Here is a 24,630-nt window from a genome sequence, read left to right as displayed (position 1 = left end):
TAGATTAGGCAGGTGTGATTCCCTCCTCCCTGGCATCAGTAAAACATGTCTCTCTCGCCTCCAGCCCTTCTAAAGGATTGTTGCTAGGATTGTAACTCAAACCAGGAGATACTACCGTATTACACCGAGCCTGGCCTCCTTGCAATGGCTACCTGTTTCTTTTAGTATCAATTTAAAATGGTATTGCTTACTTACAACGCCCAGAGAGGCCTTGCTCCGAGCTATTTCTTAAACCTTTATTGCCTTAAGTCCCAAGTTAATTGATGAAATCTGTCCTTATGAATTCCTAGAAGAATAGACCAATCACTATTACCGATGTTGGCGCCTATCTGGTGTTCGGAGGTACGGGCCTTCCACAAGGCGGCGTGCGTTGAAGCTTCAACACTTCTGCTCATTCACTTTGAATGGGGTGACGTCAAGCTTTGCCGAACTGCATTGTGGGAGCATCGCTTCGCGCTCGCGTTGCTTGCTTCAAAAGTTGAGCAATGTTCAACTTTTGAAGCTTCGACGGAAGCGTCAGCCAATCAAATCATATGCCGGTACAAGCTCTAGCCAATCAAACCGCGTGCTTGTGTGTCCGGGGCGGGAGGTTCATGCGATTGGTTGTTGGTCGAGTTTCAGACACGCCCGCCGGCAAGCTTCAACGCACGCCGCCGTGTGGACGCTGCGTTAGTGCCTACACCTGTCTGCAATTTAAAAATGTTTAATATTTAGAGGCCCATCTTTAGACCACCTTAAGATCTACAGACCCAAAGACAACTATACAATTATCCAAACAGAAGGCAGATTGCTAATGTTATGCTAACTGAATGCTAATAAGGCGTTGGCTTATCATGCACAATTCATCTACCTTTACTATTTATGTATACTGCGATATTTCCTGTTGTGATTCATATTGCCTGTGTAGTGGTTAGTGTAACTTCTCAGCAGTCAGCAGATCGCTGCCATTCAACACATTTGGAATTTATTGCTGATGTTACGTTTGTTATGTTCATTGGTTTATGGATTGGCTGTTACAGCAAACAACACAATACTGCTAATCGATGCGTATGCTGCTATCCTCCATGTTTATATCACAAAGTACTATCAAATGGGCAGTAAAAGTAGTCTGTATTACCTGACACATGTTACACTGCATCGTGTCAAACTGCAGTGTATCCGTGGAAACAGTGATAGCCGGCACAGTGACCATTGCAGACAGACGCACCTGCACCACTGGGCCTCTTGTGACCTGTAAAACCAAACAAAGTCATCTGAGAAGAAAGATTATGGTGTTGCTGATAAACCACTTTTCAGAAATGGCACAGCAATAATGACATGATTTGTGCACGTCTTTTTATGCCCAGGTGTACCTGTATTGACATGACAACTTGTGTGTCCCCCATCTTCAGGTTGGATCCTTGGGGGTCAAATTTGACTGCTAAAGTCTGTGTCTCTCCGCAGGGCAGGTTTTTCACTCTTTTCAGTTCTGTGCTGAATCCTTTGAAGAAGCAACATTTGAGGAATTACTTTAGAGAAATTAAAAAACAAAAAAGCCAATTGAAAACACAATGATTTAAAACAGAAAACAGGCACAATATAGAGTTGTGCAGTGATGACTTCTTTTTGTAGGCCGCCCCGGAAGCATAAACAAAGGGTTCTTTCCACAAAAAGCGAAGGCAATTTTCCAATGAACTTTTGAAAATGGCCAAAAATAAGCTTTGAGGTGAAAGGAATTTGCCAGGGGGTAAATAGTAAATGTGATTTCAGATTTCAGAAGTCTCATTTAGTCTCTTAGCAACCTCAGTTTTTCTGAGGAACATTCAGGACTGGGGTATTTACTGAAGCATTTGATTAAAATCTCTTGAGTTGACCTCAGACCTAGTTTCAGGCATCGTACCAAAAACAATTTTATAAAACAGTTGACTTTAAGATAAGGGAACCAGAAGTGTTAAAATGCTAACTCACCACTCCAGTGCCCTTTGAGACATTTTATTTAGTTCCATCAGTTATTCATTACATTTTATTCTACTAGTTTTGTGTTACAGCAGCATAACATTTACCCACACCGGAATTCTTAATCCTTTTATTATTTTATTTTGTTGGCTTTCTTTGTTCTACTGTGCTCAAATGTGTCCTCTTTCTTCCCTTCCTTGTCCCCCCCCCCCCCCCCCCCCATCTCCTTCACTTTCTTGTTCTCTGTTGTTTTTGTACTGGTCGCCTATTTATCTCAATACTCGCACATTCTCCAACTGTCTTTACACTTACACTTCTTGTCACAGTTTTCTTGCTCCATTTTTCTTTTGAATCCTGAGTTATGTCATAAAAAAGACACAAGGCTGAAGCACTCAAAGTGCCACAGCATGTTATAGGGAGTAAAGAGTTGTGTTACAGTACCTGAGCCAGCTAGAGGTTTTTCATTGAGTTGGAAGGACACAGCCACTGCTCCAGTATTGGTCACATTCACAGTGTGACTGAGGACTTGGCCGAGAATGACATAACCAAAATCCAAAACATACTCTGGAAGAGGAAACCTGGTTGATGGAAAAAGGAAGAAGTGAAGACGTAAAAAACGCGATACAATCTTTATTTGTACTTTACTTAAGTAATGAATGTAGGAATCATACTTGTTCCAGAGTAATTATACACTGTGGTATCACTACTTTTACTTAGGTAAAGGATCTGAGTAATTTTTGGAATTATAACTGCCCATGCACTCTGTGACATTCATCAAGTTGCACAAGCATCAGATAAAAAACAAAACATGCCCAGTGAGATATTGCTCATTAACCCAAACTCTATCAAATTCTACAACACAGTTCTTGGTTCAATCCAGTGAGTCGACCATCTGTTCGATCTGTGTGTGTGTGTGTGTGTGTGTGTGTGTGTGTGTGTGTGTGTGTGTGTGTGTGTGTGTGTGTGTGTGTGTGTGTGTGTGTGCGTGCGTGCGTGTGTGTGTGTGTGTGTGAACTTACTGACTAAGTTTGTGCCACTTTCTGGAGGAGCCTTGTGAGTCTCTGCGCTCCTGCAGGCTTCCGGTCACAGCGAGAGCATTCTGTTTGACCAGCGCTCTCTCAATCTCCATGTGAAGCAGCTCTTCATACTGGAGGCAGCGGAAAAGGAGAGAAAAGCAAGGGGGGGAGAGAGAAGGAGGGGTACATAAACACTGAAAAGTTACAAACAAGTATTGAAGGCTTATATAAGCATTAAACAGCCCAGTCTCATCAGAGAGAACAATAACTCAAGGTTCCTTCAAATCTATTTTCCTGAGACAGAGCCCATTTTAAATCTCACCACACATAGAGAACAGAATCAAATCTGGATGCTATTCAATTTCTACTGGAATAAATTGACAATTTGAATATCCCTTGTCGTGATTCCAAGCTAAATAGAGTGGTGCAGGAATGAGTCCTATAACTGCGACATTTGTAAGCAATTAACCCCTTCCAGTTTCCTCATCTCAGCACTGATATAGTAGCGCTTCCATTCCATTTCCTTTCCACAATGAATGAATATATATTTTGAACATGAACGTTGATTACAATGGCATGCAGGACATCTTTAGGAAAAACAATACATGTGATAAGGGCAACTTATTTTAATGAATAGATCCCAATGAATCGTCCCACATTGATTAAGTACAAATGGAGCATTATCTTATAAGGGATTTACAAAGGTTATTTTGGATATCTCTCTTTATCACTCCATGAATCAGTCAAAATCTATACAAAAAAGCAGTGTTTCCCCTACCATTGTCTTGGCGGGGCGCTGCGCCCTGCCAAAGGAGCGCCGCGCCCTGCCTGAAATTCAAGGTGTTTTTATTTTTGTTTTTTATTTAAAACAAATATATATATATAGCACCAAATTTCAACTGAAGTAATCTATCTACGGTCACTTTTCACATTGAACATGTGCACTTTTATTAAATAAACTAAACGCCATGTTATTTATCCAATGTGTTCATGTTTGAGTGTCCACTGATTTGCGTATTGACATTCTCCCTCTGCTCTGTTTCTGAAGGGCGGGGCTCACACACACACTCACGCTCACAATCAGAGACAAGAGGCGAGGAAAGGAGAACAACAAAGTGTAAAAAAGTCAAACAAATCAGCTTTATTGCCCCGAGCTCTGCTGTCTGCCCGTTTGTGTGTCCCCCCAAGTTTCAAATTCGTTTATTATTATTTTTTAACCGCAAGCCGTTATCGTCACGGGAGAAGGACACACACAGCCTGCCCAGGTGGACGCGCGCGAACGCGACAACGAAGGTAGCGTGCGCATTCTAAAAATAGCTCACAGATGGAGCAGCTACCGCGGTTTTGAACTACAGCATTGAGATGTGAGTTGGTTTATTCAGTAAATTAGCTCAGGATATTTGGATGTTCTGTCTAAACCTGTTGATGTGAGGCAAATGCAGGACTTGCTAGCTTAATGCTACCGGCATTTAGCGGCAGTGACTCAACAAATTGCCTCTAAAAATGTATCGTCAGCAATGTATGACAAGCAGACTGCTCGTTTAATGTTAGACTCACACCAATAGCTCAATATGATCATAACACGATTGCTTTCATATCAGAGATCAGATGAGATGGAGCGGCCTCCAGTGTAACACTGTACTGTATTACTTTTTAATGTACAAATACTTTGTTACTGTACGATATCAATAACAATAATCCACAGCTCCTCTCTTCTCCAGAGGATAACAAAAATGTGGGCGCGCCGACATTTTTTTTCGAGCAGCACCCTGCCAAGGCAGTAAACCCAGGGGAAACACTGAAAAGAATACAATGTTAAATAAATGAGGGCCTGAATTGTATACTGTATGAACAAACCCCTCATTAAAAGCATATAGAATATAAATAGGAATGAATGAAACTTAGAAATGGTTATTTCTTGTTTGGAATATGATGATATTTTTGGGGAGATGAAGGCTATAATGTATAGATATGTATTGTAAAACGTCATACATTTTAACTTAGGGGTAACCCCCAGTTGATCACTTGCACTAAGTAAAGTGTTTTTTGTTATACACTTTATTTTATCTGATGTTGAATATGCAGATAAGAGCGTTAACTTCTTCGGTGAATGTAGATGAAAGTGTCCAGGATGTGGTTGAGGCAACACACAAACCATGAGTAGACACTGAGTGGATAAGCTTCACAACAGCTATCTCTATTGTTATGCAACGGTTCTTGTTTACTCCCCAGGAAATCAATACACAGATAAGAAGCAGGTAAGGCCTTTCAGAATATTAATCACAGCAGTGATGTAGTGGCACTGCCATGCTCACATGGATACAAAATACATTTGGAGCATGAATGTTTACTACAATGGCATGAATAGCCTTTTAAGGGGAAAACACTACAGGTCATTATTGAAAAAGATTCAAATAAAAGATCACCATGAAACCTCCCAAAAATAATAATGTATTGTGTGTCGACAGGTATGCTTTTTAAATACAAGTTAGCCTACACGTTATGCTTAAATCACAATGAGGCATTACCTTTAAGTTTGTGCTTCTTTGCATACATTTGCAAAACAGAAATGAGAACAATGGGGTCTGAATATGGCCTTAAATCACTCCATAATTAACAGTCCCTACATCATTGAGAAAATACAGTGATGAGAAGAATTTTGCCAATGAATTCAAAAAAGAAAAGATATATTATGAACAGGCCTTTGGAATTTCGATGTATACAAAAACGGAAATGGTATGAGAAAACTGTCTTTTTGGACATGTATTCAAATTCCATACATTTTGCAAGACAGTAAACTACGGCTGAATAGGGTGAATACATTTTCACTTTATTTTACTCCAGGAGAGGATTTCTCTTGTATTATTTTCTGAAATGTTATGTTTAAATATGCTAATGATGCATTATCTAATTACACATTTTGGTAAATTAAGGAGAAATTTGATTGCTTTTACTCTCTAGAATCCCTAATTTCTCTTGTACTACAACAATATATTGAAACATTATACACTACATGAAGTATGCTTACTAGTAACCTACATGACGTTTCATTGCATAAAATGTTTATCTTAGTTACTGACTGTGGGGGTGCAGTTGGCCTCGGTCGGTGCTCGTCCACCAGCGTTCAAAAGCTCCTCTTTGACTCTGTCGGCCTCCACCACTGCTCCGGCCTGCTGCACCACATCACGGTAGCACTCATCTGCTGCAAGGGAATCACAGCACCACAACAATTACACAAGTTATATGTCTCAATATGTGTTGGTATGGAGCCATGCTATTCAGGAATAATGTAGGAGCCACAGTGGCTTCACCTGACACCATCATTTCATTTGGGCAATTATAATATACAGTTAAGCACAATACATCAGTAAGTCTACAGAGTGGTGCAGCGATGAGGTATTTTTGTAGGCCGACCAGGAAGTACTACCTCAAACAAAAGCTATGGGGTTTTTCAATGTGATTTTGGAGTATTGAAAAAATAAGATATGTGGCAAACACACATTTACGACACTTGAATGTTTTGCTCAGCAGGATAACCTCCACATATTAACACCACTTCTAAAAGGTTTGAAGTGCAAAAGCAACAGCCATAAGTAAAAAGCATATACGTACTACTCCATGGTGGCATGGCTGTGCATCACCACCATTAAGCTAAAGGCAGCTAATGTTCGTTGTGATGATGTCTATTCATCTAAATTATTTGGGAAAATCTCTCTTCAGCTTGTGTTAACAACAGACCTTGGGCATCTAACCAAAGACATTGTTTAGGCAATGGAACTGGAAGTTGTGAAATGCTAACTCATTTCCATGTTTTAGGATTCCTTCCTGCACTACTCTATCGCAGGTATAGCTTTTTTTTTGTTAAGCATAGTTATAGATTTGGAAAACAGTTGTTTAAATATTCATCTTGTTGGCTAGTTACGAAGAGATATGATCATGTCTGTGTGTATGAGGTCATGTTCATGCATACACATGTTTCTTGGAAGATTCAGTGTGATCCTTGGGAACACGCCCTCTCCGGTCAGCCTGATGTCCTGCGGCGGGAGGAAGGCCACCTGCAGCTGGAGCCGCTTCTCAAACAGCTCGGGGACACCAGGGAGGTACAGCACATGCAGACATTGCTCTACACCGGCATCAACGTAACCCTGTAGCACCAAAACACACGCAGGGAATATTACAAATGAAAAATAAGCCTTTTATGTAATAAATGCATTTCTTATTGTTGAAATGAAGCTCAGCGCAAGTTTAATCAAGCAGACTGCCTACGTTATTTATTCTCTATCTCATTTCCCCAGCTGTCTCTAATAGGCTTATCAAAGGCGTCCACTCTTTTGATTAAAGAGGACATACTGTACAGTATTATGGTAATTCCCAAGTTCATATTTTTATTTTGTGCCTCTACTGTGACATCTTTAATATACAAAACGCTCTTTATTTTCCTCATGCTGCCTGTGCTGCAGCACCTCTTTTCACCCTCTGTCTGAAACCAGAGCCCGGTCTGCTCTGATTGGTTACCTGGCCGGAACTGCTGTGATTGGTTAACTGCTTGGAGATGTGTCGGAAATGTCCCGCCAACAAACAATGTGTCTGAAGCGCGAGGTTTAAATCGTGATATAATTATTTTACGGAAGTAAACAAAGCAGTCCAATGGAGGCGTTTCAGACAGGGGGGGGGGGGGGGGGGGGGGGGGGGGGAGTGTGTGGGAGAAAAACTTTGGGATTGTAGCCTTTGCAGACCATTTACATGCACAAAGACATAATACTACAGGTAAGGGAGAACCCCGAAAGCATTATAGGGTTTCTTTGAACAATTACATTTTTGCAACGATCTCTGACAGCCAATCATCCTATACCGTCAGACTTCCAACCTGATCTCCTCTCTTTGCACACCTTTTCATTTCAGACATATAGATGCGGCCCTCTTACAACCATTCCACCCCCAGTGCCAAGATTAAGCTCATTAGAAGTCCACTCCTGATCTTCAGCAACCTCTTCCTTAATACCCAGGGGGGGGGTTCTTATTCTATTTAAGGCTGCACCTCCCCCTCAAGATATATGATATCATGGTGGGGTCTAATCCCCAAAGACTATTCACATTTCCATCGTCTTGTGCACATGGAACACTTCTCTGCTGCTTAACCCCTAAATGGTTTATGTATCCTGGGGGATACAGTCATTTGAAAGGCTGTGTCCACGTGTAAAATGGGTGTAATACCAGTTTAATTACAGTGTATTTGTATCATGGGTATATTATTGGTGAAGTATACAGGTGTAATAATGGTGTAACATGGGTGTAATAGTGGTGTATTAATTTGTAATGTTGGTGTAACAACAGTGTAATATGGGTGTAAAAACATTGTAATATGGGTGTAAAAACGTTGTAATATGGGTGTAATAACAGTGTGTCATGGGTGCAATAATAGTGTAACATGGGTATAATAAGGGTGTAATACAGGTATAAAAATTGTGTCACGGGTGTAATCCGGGTGCAATAGGGGTGTATTCTATATTTTATATGGGTGTAATCAAAGTGTTATGTGTGTATACCTGAATGTAGAAAATAGCAATCAATGAATTTTCCAAAATACTTATATGTGATTGTCCCTTAAGGGTTGAAAGAGCCCAAAGATGAACTCACCTCAGTGGGAGTGACCATGGGTTGCCCTGGTCTCACTTCCTGTCCGTTTTCAGTTTGCTCCTCTACCAGGGCCTTCTTCTGTCCTGCCTCCTCACCTGCCTCCCCATCCTCCCTTTTGGGGTATATGATGTTAAATGTGAAGCCCATCCTGCCAGTGTTCCTCAGCGTCACGTCCGCCTCCCCTTTGTGATCAAACAGCTGGAGAAGAAAACACTGCTTTTTAAACTGTCAGCAGTTTTATTCTCATTGAAAAGAATGTGAATCAGCTTTATGCTAAACAGAAGGATTTGGTCAAACCATGCCCCCTAGTGTCTTTAAGGCTGTGTATAGAGGTGACAATGCAGGAAAAAAAGCTTTCTAAAGAAGCATGCAAGATGATGGCCTCAGTTTGAACTCTGCGGTTCATGATAATAATTATCATGACAATATATTCATAAAGAAAATTAACAGAAGATAAGGAGAACAATGACATTTGTATTTAAAGCGTTAAAAGTGAAAGAAAGTAAGACACAGAGAGATGACAAGAAAAGTGATTTCAAAGAGTGTCACTTGGGCATGCATGAAGGGGAGCTGTTTCAGTATTTGATTTATATCAACAAATCTAATTGACCACAAGAGAAGAACACAGGGCAACAGGGATGGAGAGAGACAACAATAGAGAAAAGAAAGCAGGAGAAATAATAGTGCTGAAGGGACAGGAAGGTCAGTGAGATGTTCTGCTGAATCGCTCATTTCAACTAAATCAAAAATCAATAGGTCCTTGTTTTGAATATCAATGATAACCGGTTCCAACGGCTTGCATACTTAAAGAGGGATTGGGAGCACAAAAGACCAAAGTGGGAAAAACTAAGCAGTGACATTCAGATTTAATGTGATCCCTCTCACCTTCTTTTGTCTAGTGAGTGAAATAAACTTTTACATAACCTTTAATAAACGTCTTTATACAATGTGCATCCTAATGATCCTTATACACCCTCAGCATTAGATTATCTGATCATAAAAAGTAATGGGAAAGAAATGACATCCTAGTGAAAACACGAACAGTAAGCAAAAGCTAATGATCATGAAACAAACTGTAAATGCAGCAAACACATCTTCATCTGCAATTACTAACACATCTGTCATTGTACCCCCAGGCCTGTCATTTTGAAAATGTTGGAATGCATCACTAGCCAAAGATTTGTCATTAGATTTGTATGAAGTATAATGTGTCACACACGGATGAGCAAACAGATGGCCAAAGAAGAACAAGGATAAGAATGGCAGGGTGACAGTACATCAAGATGGGGAATTAACACAAGATAATGTAGCTTAAAACAAAGGAGAGTTTCACATCATGGCCACTATCCTAGCGTTAAAGGGGCCCTGCTCATTTTCAGGTTCATATTTGGATTTGTGCCTCTACTGCAACATTTCATATACTTTCATTTACTGTCACAGTTACCACTGGTATTATGTGTACCACCCTCTGTCTGAAACAAAATCCCAGTCTGCTCTGATTGGTTAGCTGGCCTGCTCCGTTATGATTGGTCAACAGCTTAAAGATGTCCCGCGGCTCCGCCCCTTAACACTGTACAATGTGTTGGAGAACTCTCCAATAGAAACAAGAGCTTCTATCGGTTAGGGTCATCTGAATAAAAGTGCTTTATCGTTGGATAAGCAGCTTCATTTGGAACATTAGCAAGGACAAATGTTTAATGCTACTGACTAGGAAATAGATGTTTAACACAACAGTCACTGAATATAATGGTCCAATTCCAAGATGAATCTTACACCCTTATACTATAACTGGGATGAACTCGCCTATGAAACTATGCTTTCTGCTGGAAAAAGAACATAGTTTTGTAAAAATGAAATCCGGTTTTTAAAAACTCTTTGTGTCAAATCTGATGTTAATGAGCTACTTGTTGGAGGGTTTAATAACTCCCTCTCCACACTAGTTGATTTGGAATGGCACTTAATGTAGGGGTTGGCTTGGTAATTTATACCTGGCCACTAAATCAATCTATATATATATGTCATTAATAACTGTGTAATTTATACCTGGCTGCTAAACCCTTGTTACTGTTACAAGGTATGTATCTTGTATTTTGTAGATTGTGTAACTTGCTGCTGTTAAATACCGTCAAATTATGTGCAATATGTGCTTTATGTTTAATATATACTTTATATACATATGCCATCTTTAATAACTGTAATATATACCGGGCTGCTAAATCCTAAGAACTGCTACAGGATTTGATTCGAAGATTTGATTTGTTTTTTATCTGTATTTTTGAAAATTATGTAACTTTTTTAGTTTTTATCTTTTTTTAGCATATTGTTTATTGTTTATTATATTATAACTTAGTACTTTTTTAGCATATTGTTGTGTTGTTTGTTTATTATTTTGTAACTTAGTACTTTTTTAACGCATTTCAGATATGCAACACTAAGCTGTCTGTGGCTCTTTCCTGCTGTAACGCTGCAAATTTCCCCTCTGTGGGACTAATAAAGGTATTCTGATTCTGATTCTGATTGTTGGAGCTGGTTAGGATAAAGAACTGAGAATAAATAGTCTAGATAATGGAGAACTGTGCAGGATACATACCTGCAGACCAAAATCAATATGTGTAGAGTCAAGGCTGTAGCTGATCACCGAAGCTTCTCCCCTGAGTTTCACTTCATACGTTGGCCCATCCTCCACATGGCAGCGTGCCACCACCTCTCTGCTGACATTTTCGTGGCCGTAAAAAGAGAAAACGACCTGCTGCTGTTCCCCAGGTTGCAGATGACCGTATATCGGCAAGATATCGAACACCTACAGACACAAAGACGTAAAAAAGTGGAACTTACTAGATAAAAGATTCTGCCAATAGTGACCCTCCCCGAAAAGGGAAAGTTTGTTTTTTTGGGACTTGATCCGATACACTCTATTGTCATGAGTTACGAGAGGAAGAGGTCTGTTTTCTGATTTTTGAAAGTGTTAAAACATAAGCTGTGCTTTGGTGCTGGACTATGTCTTGGCCTGGTTCAGTCACTTTTAGCAGGCATGTTGTAAATGAGGAAAATATCATGACTACTTCTTTAGACTTAGATGAAATTCTCGACATTGTATTATATCAAAGTATAACGAGAGTAGAAAGATATTCTGCAAGGTGACAACAGAAGGAGAAATCTCCACATGGAGGTTTTTAATGCAAGATGTGCCAGTGGTAGAATACGATTTTGAACTAGTTAAAGTAACAATACAAACATTTTAAAATACTCTGTTACAAGTAATAATCATGCATTCAAAAATATTGCTTGAGTACAATTTAAATTGGCTTCAAAATATACCTAAAGTCCCAAGTATAGAAATTCTTGTTATGCATAATGGCCCATTTCAGAATAGATTAGTCAATTATGGTTACTGATGCATTAATGCGTGTCAAATAGGGTTAAATGCAAGGCACGCATTAATGACTTGATATACTGCTGCTAGATATTTATGATTACTGTATATTTGTCAATGTTTATTTATATTTGATGTTTTACTTTGTATTAGCTGAATATCTGAATCTGTAAAGAAACTAAAGCTGTTTAAGAAATGTAGTGAAGTAAATATTATGATATTGGCTTCGGAAATTTAGAGAAGTAGTACTATGAAGTAGCATAACAAAAAAAGACTCAGGTAAAGTACCTCAACATTTTACTTAATTACAATATTTGAGTAAATGTACCTAATTACATTACACCACTGGTATTTACATGTTTTCTCCCTCGACAGAGACGAGTATAGAGAAAGGGAATGACTAGCCACCGGCTCTGACCATCCCCTGACAACTGAAAATCTCAGGAGAACCATTATTTGTTTAAACATGAGCATTTGCCTACCTCTTCCACGCCCACAGGGCGCTGTTTGCAGCTCTCTTCATCTGCAGCAGGCCTGTGGCTGAGGGGAACTGAAGAGGCTCGAGAACGCGTCCTAGAGGAACTCCTCCCTTCTCCAGTCGGATTTTCTGGATTGCTCTGCTCCTTCTCTTTCTCCACCATCTCTTTGTCCCTGTGAAGGCAAAATAATAATAAAACATCCATGAAGTATACCTGAGTTTGTATTTTCCCCACAACGACACTTAGGCTGCGTAAACAGACTTCCAATGGATAACAAACAGGGCAAACTAATTATAAGAGGCAATACAAATATATGAAACTGTCTTCAAGAGAATTGAAAGCCTCAAGAATACTATGAGGTAGTAGAGTAACACATATGCAACCAACACCAAATGACATAAGCATATATTGTTTATATGTGCACAATTGCCTCGCTCTATGTTCTATTTCTATCCTGTTTTCTTTCTTCAGCACATTGGTCATTTGTCATTGGAAGTATCCAAGGTTTCTGTTTTGCATGGCGATATGACTGTTATATGGCGTCATTAATGTTAGAGATGTCTCGTTATACATATTATTCAAATGTTTAGGTTCATATTTGTCATTTGTGCCTCTACAGCGACATGTTTACATGCTTCAATGTTCAAAAAGCTCTTTATTTGTCTCATACTGCCTGTGCTGCAGCACCTCTTTTCACCCTCTGTCTGAAACCAGAGCCCAGACTGCTGTGATTGGTTAGCTGGCTGGCTCTGTTGTTATAGTGCCGCAGTGACGCGTGCTAAAACCCGGAAGTAAGCTGCGCATGGGTTCCTTCGACAAAAAAGCAATGCAATTTCTCCATAGGATTTGGGAAAATACCTGGAAATAAGGTCTGACACACATTTAAGAGACGGATCACGTTTTGTTCAGTCGGACCATCTCCACATGTCTACCCTACTTTTATAATTTTCTAATCATAAATCTAATCGATAGATAGATTTATGATCGATAGATTACCTTGTTGGAGCGCTAGCCAATAGAAGCATGAGTGTTACATAATGATGTCACCATAGTATATTACGCAAGTAAACAAAGCCTTTGTAGACCATTTACATAAACAAAAACATATATATCACACTACAGGAAATATTAAATATATCCTGTTATTATAAAAAATGACGTGTAATAATAGAGTATGATATAAAAGACATAGGAGAAATTCTAACACTGCCACTGGTCTCTTTGAGTTGGTATTGTGTAGCCAGCTAAAGAGGCTTTTGGAATAGTTATTTTTAGGAACTTGTGCTCATCAAGAGTTAGTATAATAAAGGGCTAAAAGACCTTATAGAAGTTCATATCTCTTTAAAAAATAAAGATGTGTTTGTGTCCATGGCAAAAAAGGAAATAAATAACATAAAATAAACAGAAGACATTGGCATCAGTAGCATTATATACATAATATACATAGCTACACTCCTCAGAACTCTGACACTCATTTTCTCTCTCTGTTCTACCTTCTCCTTCCCTGTGGGATCAGACTGGGTGCATCCATCAAGTTAATTAAACAGAGTGTTCTATATTTAAGAGGAATTTGAATAGGCAAGCAGCAGGAAACAGGTCAGGATAGATTGCAGTGAGGTGCTGAATAAACATGGAAGAGAATGAAAGAGATTTAGTGAGTGAAGTCCTCTTAAAGCAGACAAGGTCTAAATTAAATCACCCAAGACTGGTTATGTATATAGCCATAGTGTGTGTTTTGTGTGTGTTAGCTTCAGGTTGTGTATACTTTACATGTTAGGCAGCATTCAAGTCTGACACATTAGTTATTTAGTTCCCAAAAATGCCACAGTTCTGATGTGTCAGCTTGTAATGAGTGGATATTAGTGATTTAGCCAGCAGGGGGCACTGTTGTATGGTGAGTGTGTGTTGAATGCGTGTTTAAGGGACAAGCTGGCCTGATGTGTGGCCTTTGGGAAATCACAAATGAGTATATCCAGCTATGTAAGACGAGGGCGAACAAATACTGTGGGTCAATGTATTCTAAAATAGTTTGCATTTTTAGTGGATGAGAGTTTCTACGAGTCTACAAAAAACGCAAAAAAGAGAGTGTTTGAAAGCCACTGGTGCGGACAGAGGAACAGATGGTGAGACAGCAGTTGATGACTCTGCAAGGGAGCAGCTCAAAACAGAAATAGCGCTCTATGACTTTCCCCTTTCTCTCTTCCTTCTATTCTTTTCTTCATGGGGGGGTGTGACTGTGTTTGATGGCTTTCCTGTGCTCAGTGTCACTAAAGATCTGAACGACAAAAACGACTGAATCACAAATACTGTACTTCCAGCCCACTAGTAGAGACAAATGGCTTCTGGGGTTGCTGTCAGACAGCGTGTGTGTGTGTGTGTGTGTGTGTGTGTGTGTGTGTGTGTGTGTGTGTGTGTGTGTGTGTGTGTGTGTGTGTGTGTGTGTGTGAGACATGAGGGATCAGACTGACACCAGACCTCACATCTATTTTCTTTTTATTGATGTTTCATATTTATTTTTATCTGAAATATCCTTCATAATGATCAATAATTCACCCTTATGGTTCATGTTGTTGCCTTTTTTTATTTTTACGGGCTTCATGAAAGGAAAGAGGTTCGGTGTATTTTATTTTACTTTAATATTTGTTTGGTCATGTTAAAAAAAAGTACATTGTTTTACCTTTTATTCTGCTTTTGTTCCAAATGTATTATGAACACAACAATACATTTCAAATGTATATCTATGTATAGGTGTTTGTAGTAATTGTACAAAGCTTTGGCAAAACTGTGTGTCATTAAGGTCATGCAAATAAAGAATTTGAATTTGAGATTAAGAGAGCGAGAGATAACCAGAAGGTCACCAGTTAACCTCCCAGGCACTGCCGAGGTGCCCTTGAGCAAGGCACCGAACCCAATACAGCATCCAGTCCATAGGCAACCCCCTCGCTCTGACCTTTCTTCATTAATTATAATTAATGAATCCATGTATATAGGTCCTATTTGTGCTTTTGTGTGCATTTTTGGGTAAAAAAAAATGCACACAAAATGAATGTGTAAAAAACTAAAAATGTGTAAAAAAACGAATCAGTTTCAAGATTTGTTTTTCTTCTTCTTAAATAACCCAACAGTCTAAAGTAGTTTGACTATCTACAACATCATAGTGCCTCTCACACATTGTAATCTTTATCTGGCCAGTTAATCCCTGTATACCTCAGTTTCCATTTCCTCTCATGCATCTGGAATTATTAGTTGTGAGTGATCAGTCCGATATAAACGGAGGCCGACAGGACAAACACGTTACAACGACCAAAAATATTTCCATTAGGAGAAATGCACTGCAGCTTTACAAACAATGCAAATGTGAAAACGCAAATGAGCCAAACAAATGCAAATTAGGAAACATCTTCACCAACTTGACAACACGTGCAACATTTATAAAAATGTTTACCAACTTGAAGAAACGTGCACAGCATTTAATAAAAGCGCTGCGTAAACGAAACACTGCAAATACAAAACGCTAGAAATAAAAAATGATGCAAGAAGCTCAAAACACATTGCAACGGGGAGACTGAAAGGTCCGAAGCGCCTGTCGATGTTCAGGGATTATAAAGTTGGCCAACTGTCACTTATCCGTGTTTTCTATTTGCAGCGTTTCTTTAATGCAGAGCCTGCAGTAATCGTTGCGCATGTTTTGTCAGGTTGGTGAATGTTTTCTAAATGATGCGCAGTGGTTGTCAAGTTGTTGAAGATGTTTCTTCAATTTTATGTGTTTTTAAGAGTTTTCAACTGTTGGCGGTTATAGTCCAGCATGAATGCAGGTAGTGCAAATCAAAGATATAGTACGCTTAAGATTTCCAGTTTTCTTTTGACTGATACCAACTCTTCAAGACTGAGAAGTTGCATCATTAAAATGTATTGTACCGTCTATCTATCAGTGTGATAGATGGCTAGAAAAAAAAAGGTTATATTGAAGGGCTCCTAAGGGCTGTGGTGCAATTACTGATAGGGATGTAATTAGCTAAACATGGCTAGATAGTGCAGGTTTAGGGACAAAGAGAGACTTTAGAGGGAGAGTGTGCATGCAGAGTGAGGTCTCCATTTAATTAGCAGGACGGCCTATGAGACAGATTGTTAGGAGAGGTCACAAAGAAAAAAGGTAAAGAAAAAGAAGAGTTTGATAAGGATTTGGTAGCCTGAAGAAGCAAAGGCAGAAGAGGTAGAGGAGCAAAAAATTAAAGATAAATAGGCAATGTATAACCCTAAGATGAGGACAGGGAGGGGAGCAAATGGGAAGAATACTAACAGAGGAAAGAAGGGGGAAGGGAATAAGGCGGAAGAGGGTGATAAATCTTGCAAAGCTCTAGCAGTTAGTTGGTTCATGGCCATGAGCATGGACACACTACTATAGTGTTCACAGTCCATTTCAAGGGAGGGGAGCCAGAGCAAAGGCCTGAGAGAAGCACAATGTAACGTTAAGTACACAATCAGTAGATTTGTCTTCCCCAGAGAATTTATAATGGATTTGGCTTTCGATTCAGAGGGTTAAATGTATAGATACTGTACCAACTCATCCTATGGGAAATATATGGCCGAGATCCATTCTGTGCTTGTCCTTGAATCTTGTCTGTTCAGGATACTGCTGTTCCAAATAATGTTGTGTTCCAACTAAATAAAGTGTGTTGCACAGGAATCAAGGAGCAGTATTTCTGCTCTTTTTACAGAGTAAGGGAGCTTTAGTTCACTTTAGTCCTACAACACAATGACAGAAACAATAAAAAGGATGTATGCTCCATATTCCATTCATAAAATAAATACAAATACATGCTGTTTCTTCTCAGCATACAGCCATGTCACCCACTGTGGACACAGTAGCGAGTTGTCGCAAATCACTTACGGCTGCTGTGCGCTCATTTGAAGTGGCTGTCACCATAGATATATATAAACACTAGATGGCTGAAGGGGGAGTCGCCAGCGTAGCTCACCGGCGGCCATCTTGCCACAGTCAACAGCTACTGCTACAGCTGTTGTAAGGTGAGTGATCTGCAAAGAAATACTCTTAACTCGCTGAAATCTTGACTGATTTACAAACGGTTTGGTTTATTATAAACGTTATTAGCATGGCTATGATACACGAGACAACAAGACATGTTGGGAAAAAAAAGTTAATGTTTATAATTATAAGTATGCAGTATCATAACTACATCTTTGATGTTTATAACAAACCAAACCGTTTGAAAATTGAGCAATCTATGGTTATTTCAATAGTGCACCATAGACATAATGTTATGAGTGAGCGAGCTGCCTGTGGCAAGATGGCCGCCATGTGGCAACGTTGGTCTCCACTGGCCAGCAGCGCGGGTGAGTCATCTAGTGTTTATATATATTTAACTTCTGTTAGACAGCCATATGCAATACATGTTTGCATACATTCACAGTAAATATCTTTTCAGTATGATAGCTGTCTAACAGAAGTTGGGTTGCCGCCCGGAGTTGTCCAATATGGCGGACCATCTCGCACATGCGCAGTACAGATCGGGCAGGGGGACAGATCGGGTAGTGACATCGGCAATTGGCGCTGTTAGCTAGCTAGCGAGCAACATTATTGTATGAGGTTGAAAATACTGTTTAATTAACCCACTCAAATCAAAAGTGGTATATTTTCGACACTAGTATAGTGCTACGTGTCTTAAAAGTATTAAAAAAACCACATGTATAACTTTTAAAAGTAGGCTAGCATTCCACACTAGGGGTATTCGGACCGTACCGTCACGGTTCGGACGTCACGGTTCGGCACATGCAGTCACACGACAAATACGCCTTTTTTTTTACGAGTGGGTAAAAAGTCTGTCATTCAGGGCAGTATCCATTACAAAATGTATAACCCAGGGGGCGGTATTGCGCCTAAAAGCTGTTTGCCAGCCGCCCTTAAACAACAAAGGAAGAACAAGAAGAAAACACAAAAAAACGAAAGAAAAAAAAGAAGAAGAAAAGTTAGTATGGCGATTTCAGATAACACACAGGAGCTAGAACCCACCTGCTTCTTTTAAATTAGCTGAGTGGGAACATTTCGGGTTCCCTGTGGACTACAATAATGATGGAGTGCGAGTGGTGGATCGGACGAGGACGGTGTGTCGGCGTTGTTCAATAGCGGTGCGGTATGCTAATGAAAACACACGCCAAACATGCTAAATCATATCAGAAGGCATCACCCAGATTTGCCAATCACCGGAGCCCGGCAAAAGACAACAGCAGTTCAACAGCTTATCCCCGCTGTTTTTAATAAACCAATAGACATGAAAGCCGTGAGACCAACATAAATAACGGAAGTTTTTGGCATATATATGTTTCTCAACGACTATGCGCTCTTGAAACAATTTCTTATTATTTATGATGAAATATTTTCTAAACATTCTTTTTTGTTTTACAGCTTGATGAAACCTTTTTGTTTAACATCAGCCATTATAAATAATATGGCCATCTGAGTGTGTGTGGTACTGTTTGTGGTTTGTTTTTAACAGTGTAATACAGTTAATTATTCAAAATGTCAGAGTTCCTTATTTTTAAACTGAAACTTGCACTACTGTTCAAAAATAAAGAACAACAAACCTGGAATTATGCATTTGGGACTTTTTTTTGCTTTTTCTTGTTGTACCGAGCCCGTATCGAACCGTGACCCCCAAACCGATACGAACCAAACCGTGACTTCTGTGAACCGTTACACCCCTATTCCACAATCAACTTTTTGAATGTTATGAGGCAACCCAGTCTCACAGCATTTTGTGTTATAGTCACGACATTTAATCTATAGAGAGGCGAAGTCCCTCCCTTTCCGGGGGAGCTCATGGGACCCCGGAAGCGGAAAATTATACATTGAATTCAATGGAGAGAGAAAACGTATCTTTTGATCCCGTTTGAATTGTGCCACGAACTACACATATGATGTTTGTCAATTTAAAAGAACATTTTGCAAGTCAAAAAAAAGAAAAAAAAGTCGTAAAACTGTGAAGTAACACATTTTTTTGTGTTAAGCCGCTCAGTGAACTACATGTCTCTGGTCCCGCACAATACGCGTCACCAACCCAAAGATGGCCGTCACGTTGGCACATTTCACCTCATTCTTTGAGAATGAGAATAAAAGTATAAAACGAGGTGAAAATCACTACAAGTCTGGGCATGTTGAGAGCTGTAAATACACGAAAGGGGAGTTAGTCGGTTCTGTAAGAGCCAGCATGCGGGACCGGCTTTACAAGGTTTCGGTGAGTAACATAAGTGCAATGTTTAACGTTAATGTCAGTCAATAAGGAGGAGAATGAAAAAGAAGATGATGAACCACAGACCCGGCATATAATGAATGCAGTGTGCAGGGCTGTGTTAATTTATGTTACTGTTATCAATGGCATTAGTTGACTGAGAAAACCGTCAAGAAAAAAAGTTTAGCGATGTTACGAGTCGACAAGTATAATATGCCCACGGCTGTGATTGACAACCTGGACAGCCAGTCAGAAGCTAGAATGCCAACCTAGAGAGCCAATCAGAACCTAGAACGGGTGTACTGTATACGGGTGTGTATGCTATGGATAACATTAGTGTTCACAAGAACAAGGTACACTCCCGTGTTTTGTTTTAGTTGCTCTTCAGATTGAAGCGGCCAGTTTTATATCGACTATATGTATGATCTCCTTTTTACATCTCGTTGTGTCATTTGAGTTTATTTGCTGTGTATAGATTCAAGGATTTTGGTTATTTTGTCAATTTGTTTGGTTATCTAGGCACAGCTGTGTGTGACTCCCTCTGGTACACTGGTATGTGATTTCCTAATGTAGAGAGCATTGATTAATTCATAAACTACACACTGAGTCTAGATCCTGACCAAATCCTTTTTTTTTGATCAAATGTTTTTCAAAAATGTAATACACATTTAAAAAAATACAATGTAGAATCACAACCAATACAACACAAATTACAAAAAATACAGAAAAAACAAACAATAACAACAATCAGACAAGAGGACAAAACTATGGAAAAATAAACCCTCCCTGACCCCCAGATCCGGACCATCCTTGTATTGCTCATTCAATCTATTATAGCATGTTAACAAACATGGTACTTACTTTATTTGTACAGATCTACATGGAGGATGGTGCGATGCAGAGCGCTGTCTGTGGTTGTGCACGGGAGATGTACAAATGCAGCCACGCTGCAGCATTGGCAATATTTGCCATGTGGCAGATCAGCTCCACAGAAGTTGAGTGCCAGTGGAGGAAGCCTGGCACTTCAAAAGTAGTCCAGCCGGTGTCTCAACTCAACCAACAGCAAGAGGAGACATACAACCCACTGGCCAGAGACATCGCCACTGAGGAAGTAGACTGGTTCAGGTCTGCACTGAGGGGCGCAGCGTGGCATGGCATGGCTTTTGTCACCTGAGCCAGAGCTGCAGCCTCAACATCAGGCCATTTTCAACGTGCCGTTGCTGGTTAAGGAGCATGGGCGTCGGGGGCTTGAGGCAATTCTTGCCTCAATGCGACTGAGCAGAGACCAGCAAGCTGCCATCCAGACAGCCACCGTAGGACAGCGGACAAATCCTCAGTGGCAGTTACACAGGCAGGGCAGATTGACAGCCAGCAATTTTGGTGCTGTGCTGAGGTCGGGACTTTCATCCACTCCATGCGCGTCCCTCATGAAGAGGGTGCTTGGGGGGTACAATTTAGACGGAGTCATGGCTGTCAACTGGGGAGTTGTAAACGAGGTGTGTTTGGCCAGTGTGTTTGGCCTTTTAAGTGTGACACATATGTAGTGATAAATGCTTCACTTGTCCACTGTTCCTAAATAAAAAAAGTTTTCTGCATCGTCAGTCATTTTTTCCAAATAATTACCAATATTTCACAAATTCTTCATGTAAACTTAAGAGCACAGCTGTATGTTGAGTGTCAGCTTTGCTTGGTTCATCTTACTGGGGGCAGCTACATGGATGTTGGTGCAGTCCACAATCATTTTGCAGTTGAAGGCAGAATGAATTTATTATTGACTCAGAATGAAGCACAACTTCATGTCATACAATACATTGACTTTATTTGTAATTGTGTACAAAAATAAAGCATTGATTAGCAAGCAGGACCTGCAGGAACAGAGAACGGTGATGGATGGAGCTGGGAAGAGAGAAGAATAAAGAAAACAGATCAACTTTATTATCGGATATTAAAAATTAAATTTCGAAACAAGTTGCCGCTCCTAGTTTTCTAGTATGTAAAGATGATTTCACATGACCTATGCAAAATATCACACTCAATACATGTGTGTCTCTGGGGGGTGCATTGTGCCTTTGATGTATATAAATAATATACCATAACCAAATACTATTACGTACAGTGGAAATCAGGTTGCCAGAGCAGGTCAGTCCAGTGTGCATGTTCCTCAGGGTCTCAGCAGTTACAGGTGAGGTAAAGAAAATAAAAGAGAAAAAGGTCAGTAACAACACTTTAAAGTAACAACACTGAATAATTATCTTTTAATAATTTTCTCTCAGTAATCACTCAACTACTGTCTTTCCAACAAACAGATTGACTCACTCTCACTATCATCACAATGAAACACGTCCAGAAGAATGTCATGCAAAGCTCCCTGCCTTCCTTCGACTCTCTCGAACTGCTTCCTTAGCACCCGGTGGAGGGCGCAGTAGGCTACTCTTCAAATGTTTCACGAAATACTTACCATGATGACTACTCTTACTGTTTAACATTTTGGTGTACTTCATGTAATAAAATAATAACTTCATGGTAAGGCTACTAAAAATGACAAGGCTAAGTAATGTAATGCTAACTAACGTGCTCGCTACTCGTCGCTACTAGCTAGGTAGCTAACTTGACTATGTTCCATGCACAACATGTATATTACCTATGATATTACCTGATATGTCTGATCCAGCGACTCCTGGTCCTTTCATCAGACGGGAAGCGATAGAACGAGCAAGTGGTATGATCACTTTTGTGATTACAACATGGTACAAAGCACACAGGCATCTTGTAAAAGTGAATTTATTGGAGCAATCTCTTATATTTATTGGAGGGAATAAATCAGTTATGAAATCTTCTTCTTCGCTTTAATTACGAGTCTCAACCACTTGGAGCATTATCGCCTGTGACATCACATACGCGACCCAGAATGGGATTTGGGATTTGGGATTTGTAGTCTTTGTAGTCGCGTATTTTTCATAATCTTATATTTCAACAGTTTTACGACAAAATGTGACTTTTTTGACATGGAAATGATTGTTTAAGATTGACAAACATCATATTTGTAGTTCGTGGCACAATTCAAACGGGATCAAAAGATACGTTTTCTCTCTCCATTGAATTCAATGTATAATTTTTCGCTTCCGGGGTCCCATGGACCGGAAGTAGATGGGCGTGACTTCGCCTCTCTATTGATTTGTGTTCACCAACACAATTTTCCTCTGTTTTTCGTGTCACACAGAACGATTTTAAAAGCAATGTATTTCTATTGGTACTGTGTTTCGTGCCTGCAACACGTCTTTTTGTCCGGTCGGGTCTTGAAAGACCGGAAGAAGCTGTGGGGTTCATAAAAACATGTTTTAATTAATATCAAGCCACGATTATTGTTTTTAATTTTAAATCGTGTAATTTGGACTTTTTTTGCCGTCAGTGAGGAAAAGAAATGGGACTCAGAGCCTCAGAATACTGAAATCTGTATTTTTTTTAAATCTTTTTTTCCTTCTAATTTGTTATTATTTTCTAAATAACACAATCTTATTTACTCAACAATAACACACAATTATCCTTGTTTTTATTTATTTGTTTGATTCCATAATCTCTGGCTTTTTTGCCGTCCGTCAGGAACTGAATTTCAAAATAAAATAACCGGAAACAGATACACAGCCACTGAATTGATTACCCAAGAATCTCAGCTATGGTTTAAGCTCTGTGATTGGATTGTTTAGCCGCAATGCACGTTGGGATATGGTGTTTATTAGGGATGCACCGAATATTCGGCCACCGAAAATTATCGGCCGAAAATGGTTAAAAAGGCCCTTTCGGCTTTCGGCCCGAAAAGCACCGAAAAAATATCACCGAATGTCAGAGAACAGGGTTACGTTGATCATACTCCGCATATTTGTCAGGGTGTTTTGATTTCAAGTGGTGGAGTAATCCCGAAGTGGTGAAAGTCTTTGCAGTTACACCCCCTCGAGAAATGTCAGCTGAACACGTTTTACAAATTGCAATCCGCGCCTCTTCCTCTGATATTTTTAAATATCTCCAAGCGGCAGACATGTTGGCTGTGAGCCAGCCGCGAGCATGGTTTTTCCATAATCATGTCTTTTTCCATAATCAGGTAGCTGAACAACATTGATAAAAAATGTATACATTATATATATATATACATATATATTTCTATTAATCATTTTCGGCCTTTCGGCATTCGGTTTTCGGCCATCTGTTTCCTATTTTCGGTATCGGTTTTGGCCAAGAATTTCCCATTCGGTGCACCCCTAGTGTTTATGCGATATGAAATCCGAAAAACATTTTAAAAAAAAAGAAAATAATACTTTATATATATACTTTGTGCTTGCTTTTCTCTTTGAAAGACATCACATACCAGCATTGTAATACATGGTTCGACTGCATTAAATATTACACATTGGCCGTAGTTCTTTATTTATAGAGCCCTGATTAGAAGACTTCTAGACAAACTGGAAGAAATGCCCCGGAAACTGAATATGTGACGTGGATCATAAATATATCAGCAATTAAACAACATCTTCAATTTCTCTTCACACAATATGTCTCCTCGCAGTATCAACATTAATTCGGCTGCCTTTTATATTTGATCCAATTCGTAGAAAGGTTATATTTACACCATAACGGTGCACAGCTGATAGACAGGGACTTGTAGTTTTAAAAAATAGAACAGATTTTCTTTGAATATAAGAATGTAAATACTGAGTTGAAAGAACAGTCAGGGGTTTTGGGTGATGGGAGACACATCTATGGATTCAGAATTGCAATAGCTTACCATTAAATGACGGATATCCCTTTCTGTCTGTGATGTTTTAAAAATCAGATCAATGTGTAGAAGTAAAACATGTGAAATAATATAGCAATATGCTGTACAATTATGTGAAAACATGAATAAAACTACACATCTTCAGATGTTATACATACATAAGTGTCCTACACTA

The 24,630-nt window shown here is 39.5% G+C and overlaps 1 protein-coding gene across 1 annotated transcript in view; it reads right to left on the bottom strand.

Moving 5' to 3' along the window:
- The window catches only part of LOC307041932 (hydrocephalus-inducing protein homolog), a 49,941-nt gene that overhangs the window by 15,256 nt on the left and 10,055 nt on the right, over positions 1–24,630 (bottom strand). Inside the window, exons 5-13 of the mRNA XM_079685538.1 lie at positions 12,444–12,612; positions 11,179–11,388; positions 8,589–8,786; positions 6,922–7,096; positions 6,032–6,153; positions 2,955–3,082; positions 2,377–2,513; positions 1,353–1,480; positions 1,118–1,231 (exon numbers count right to left, since the gene is read on the bottom strand). Of these exons, the coding sequence (XP_079541664.1) occupies positions 1,118–1,231; positions 1,353–1,480; positions 2,377–2,513; positions 2,955–3,082; positions 6,032–6,153; positions 6,922–7,096; positions 8,589–8,786; positions 11,179–11,388; positions 12,444–12,612 (1,381 nt within the window). The remainder of the gene's footprint in view (positions 1–1,117; positions 1,232–1,352; positions 1,481–2,376; positions 2,514–2,954; positions 3,083–6,031; positions 6,154–6,921; positions 7,097–8,588; positions 8,787–11,178; positions 11,389–12,443; positions 12,613–24,630) is intronic.

This window comes from Notothenia rossii (genome assembly GCF_949606895.1).
Source record: "Notothenia rossii genome assembly, chromosome: 5".
NCBI lineage: Eukaryota > Metazoa > Chordata > Actinopteri > Perciformes > Nototheniidae > Notothenia > Notothenia rossii.
The sequence above is the reverse complement of the archived record's forward strand: the minus strand, read 5'-3'. Positions and strand labels throughout refer to the sequence as shown.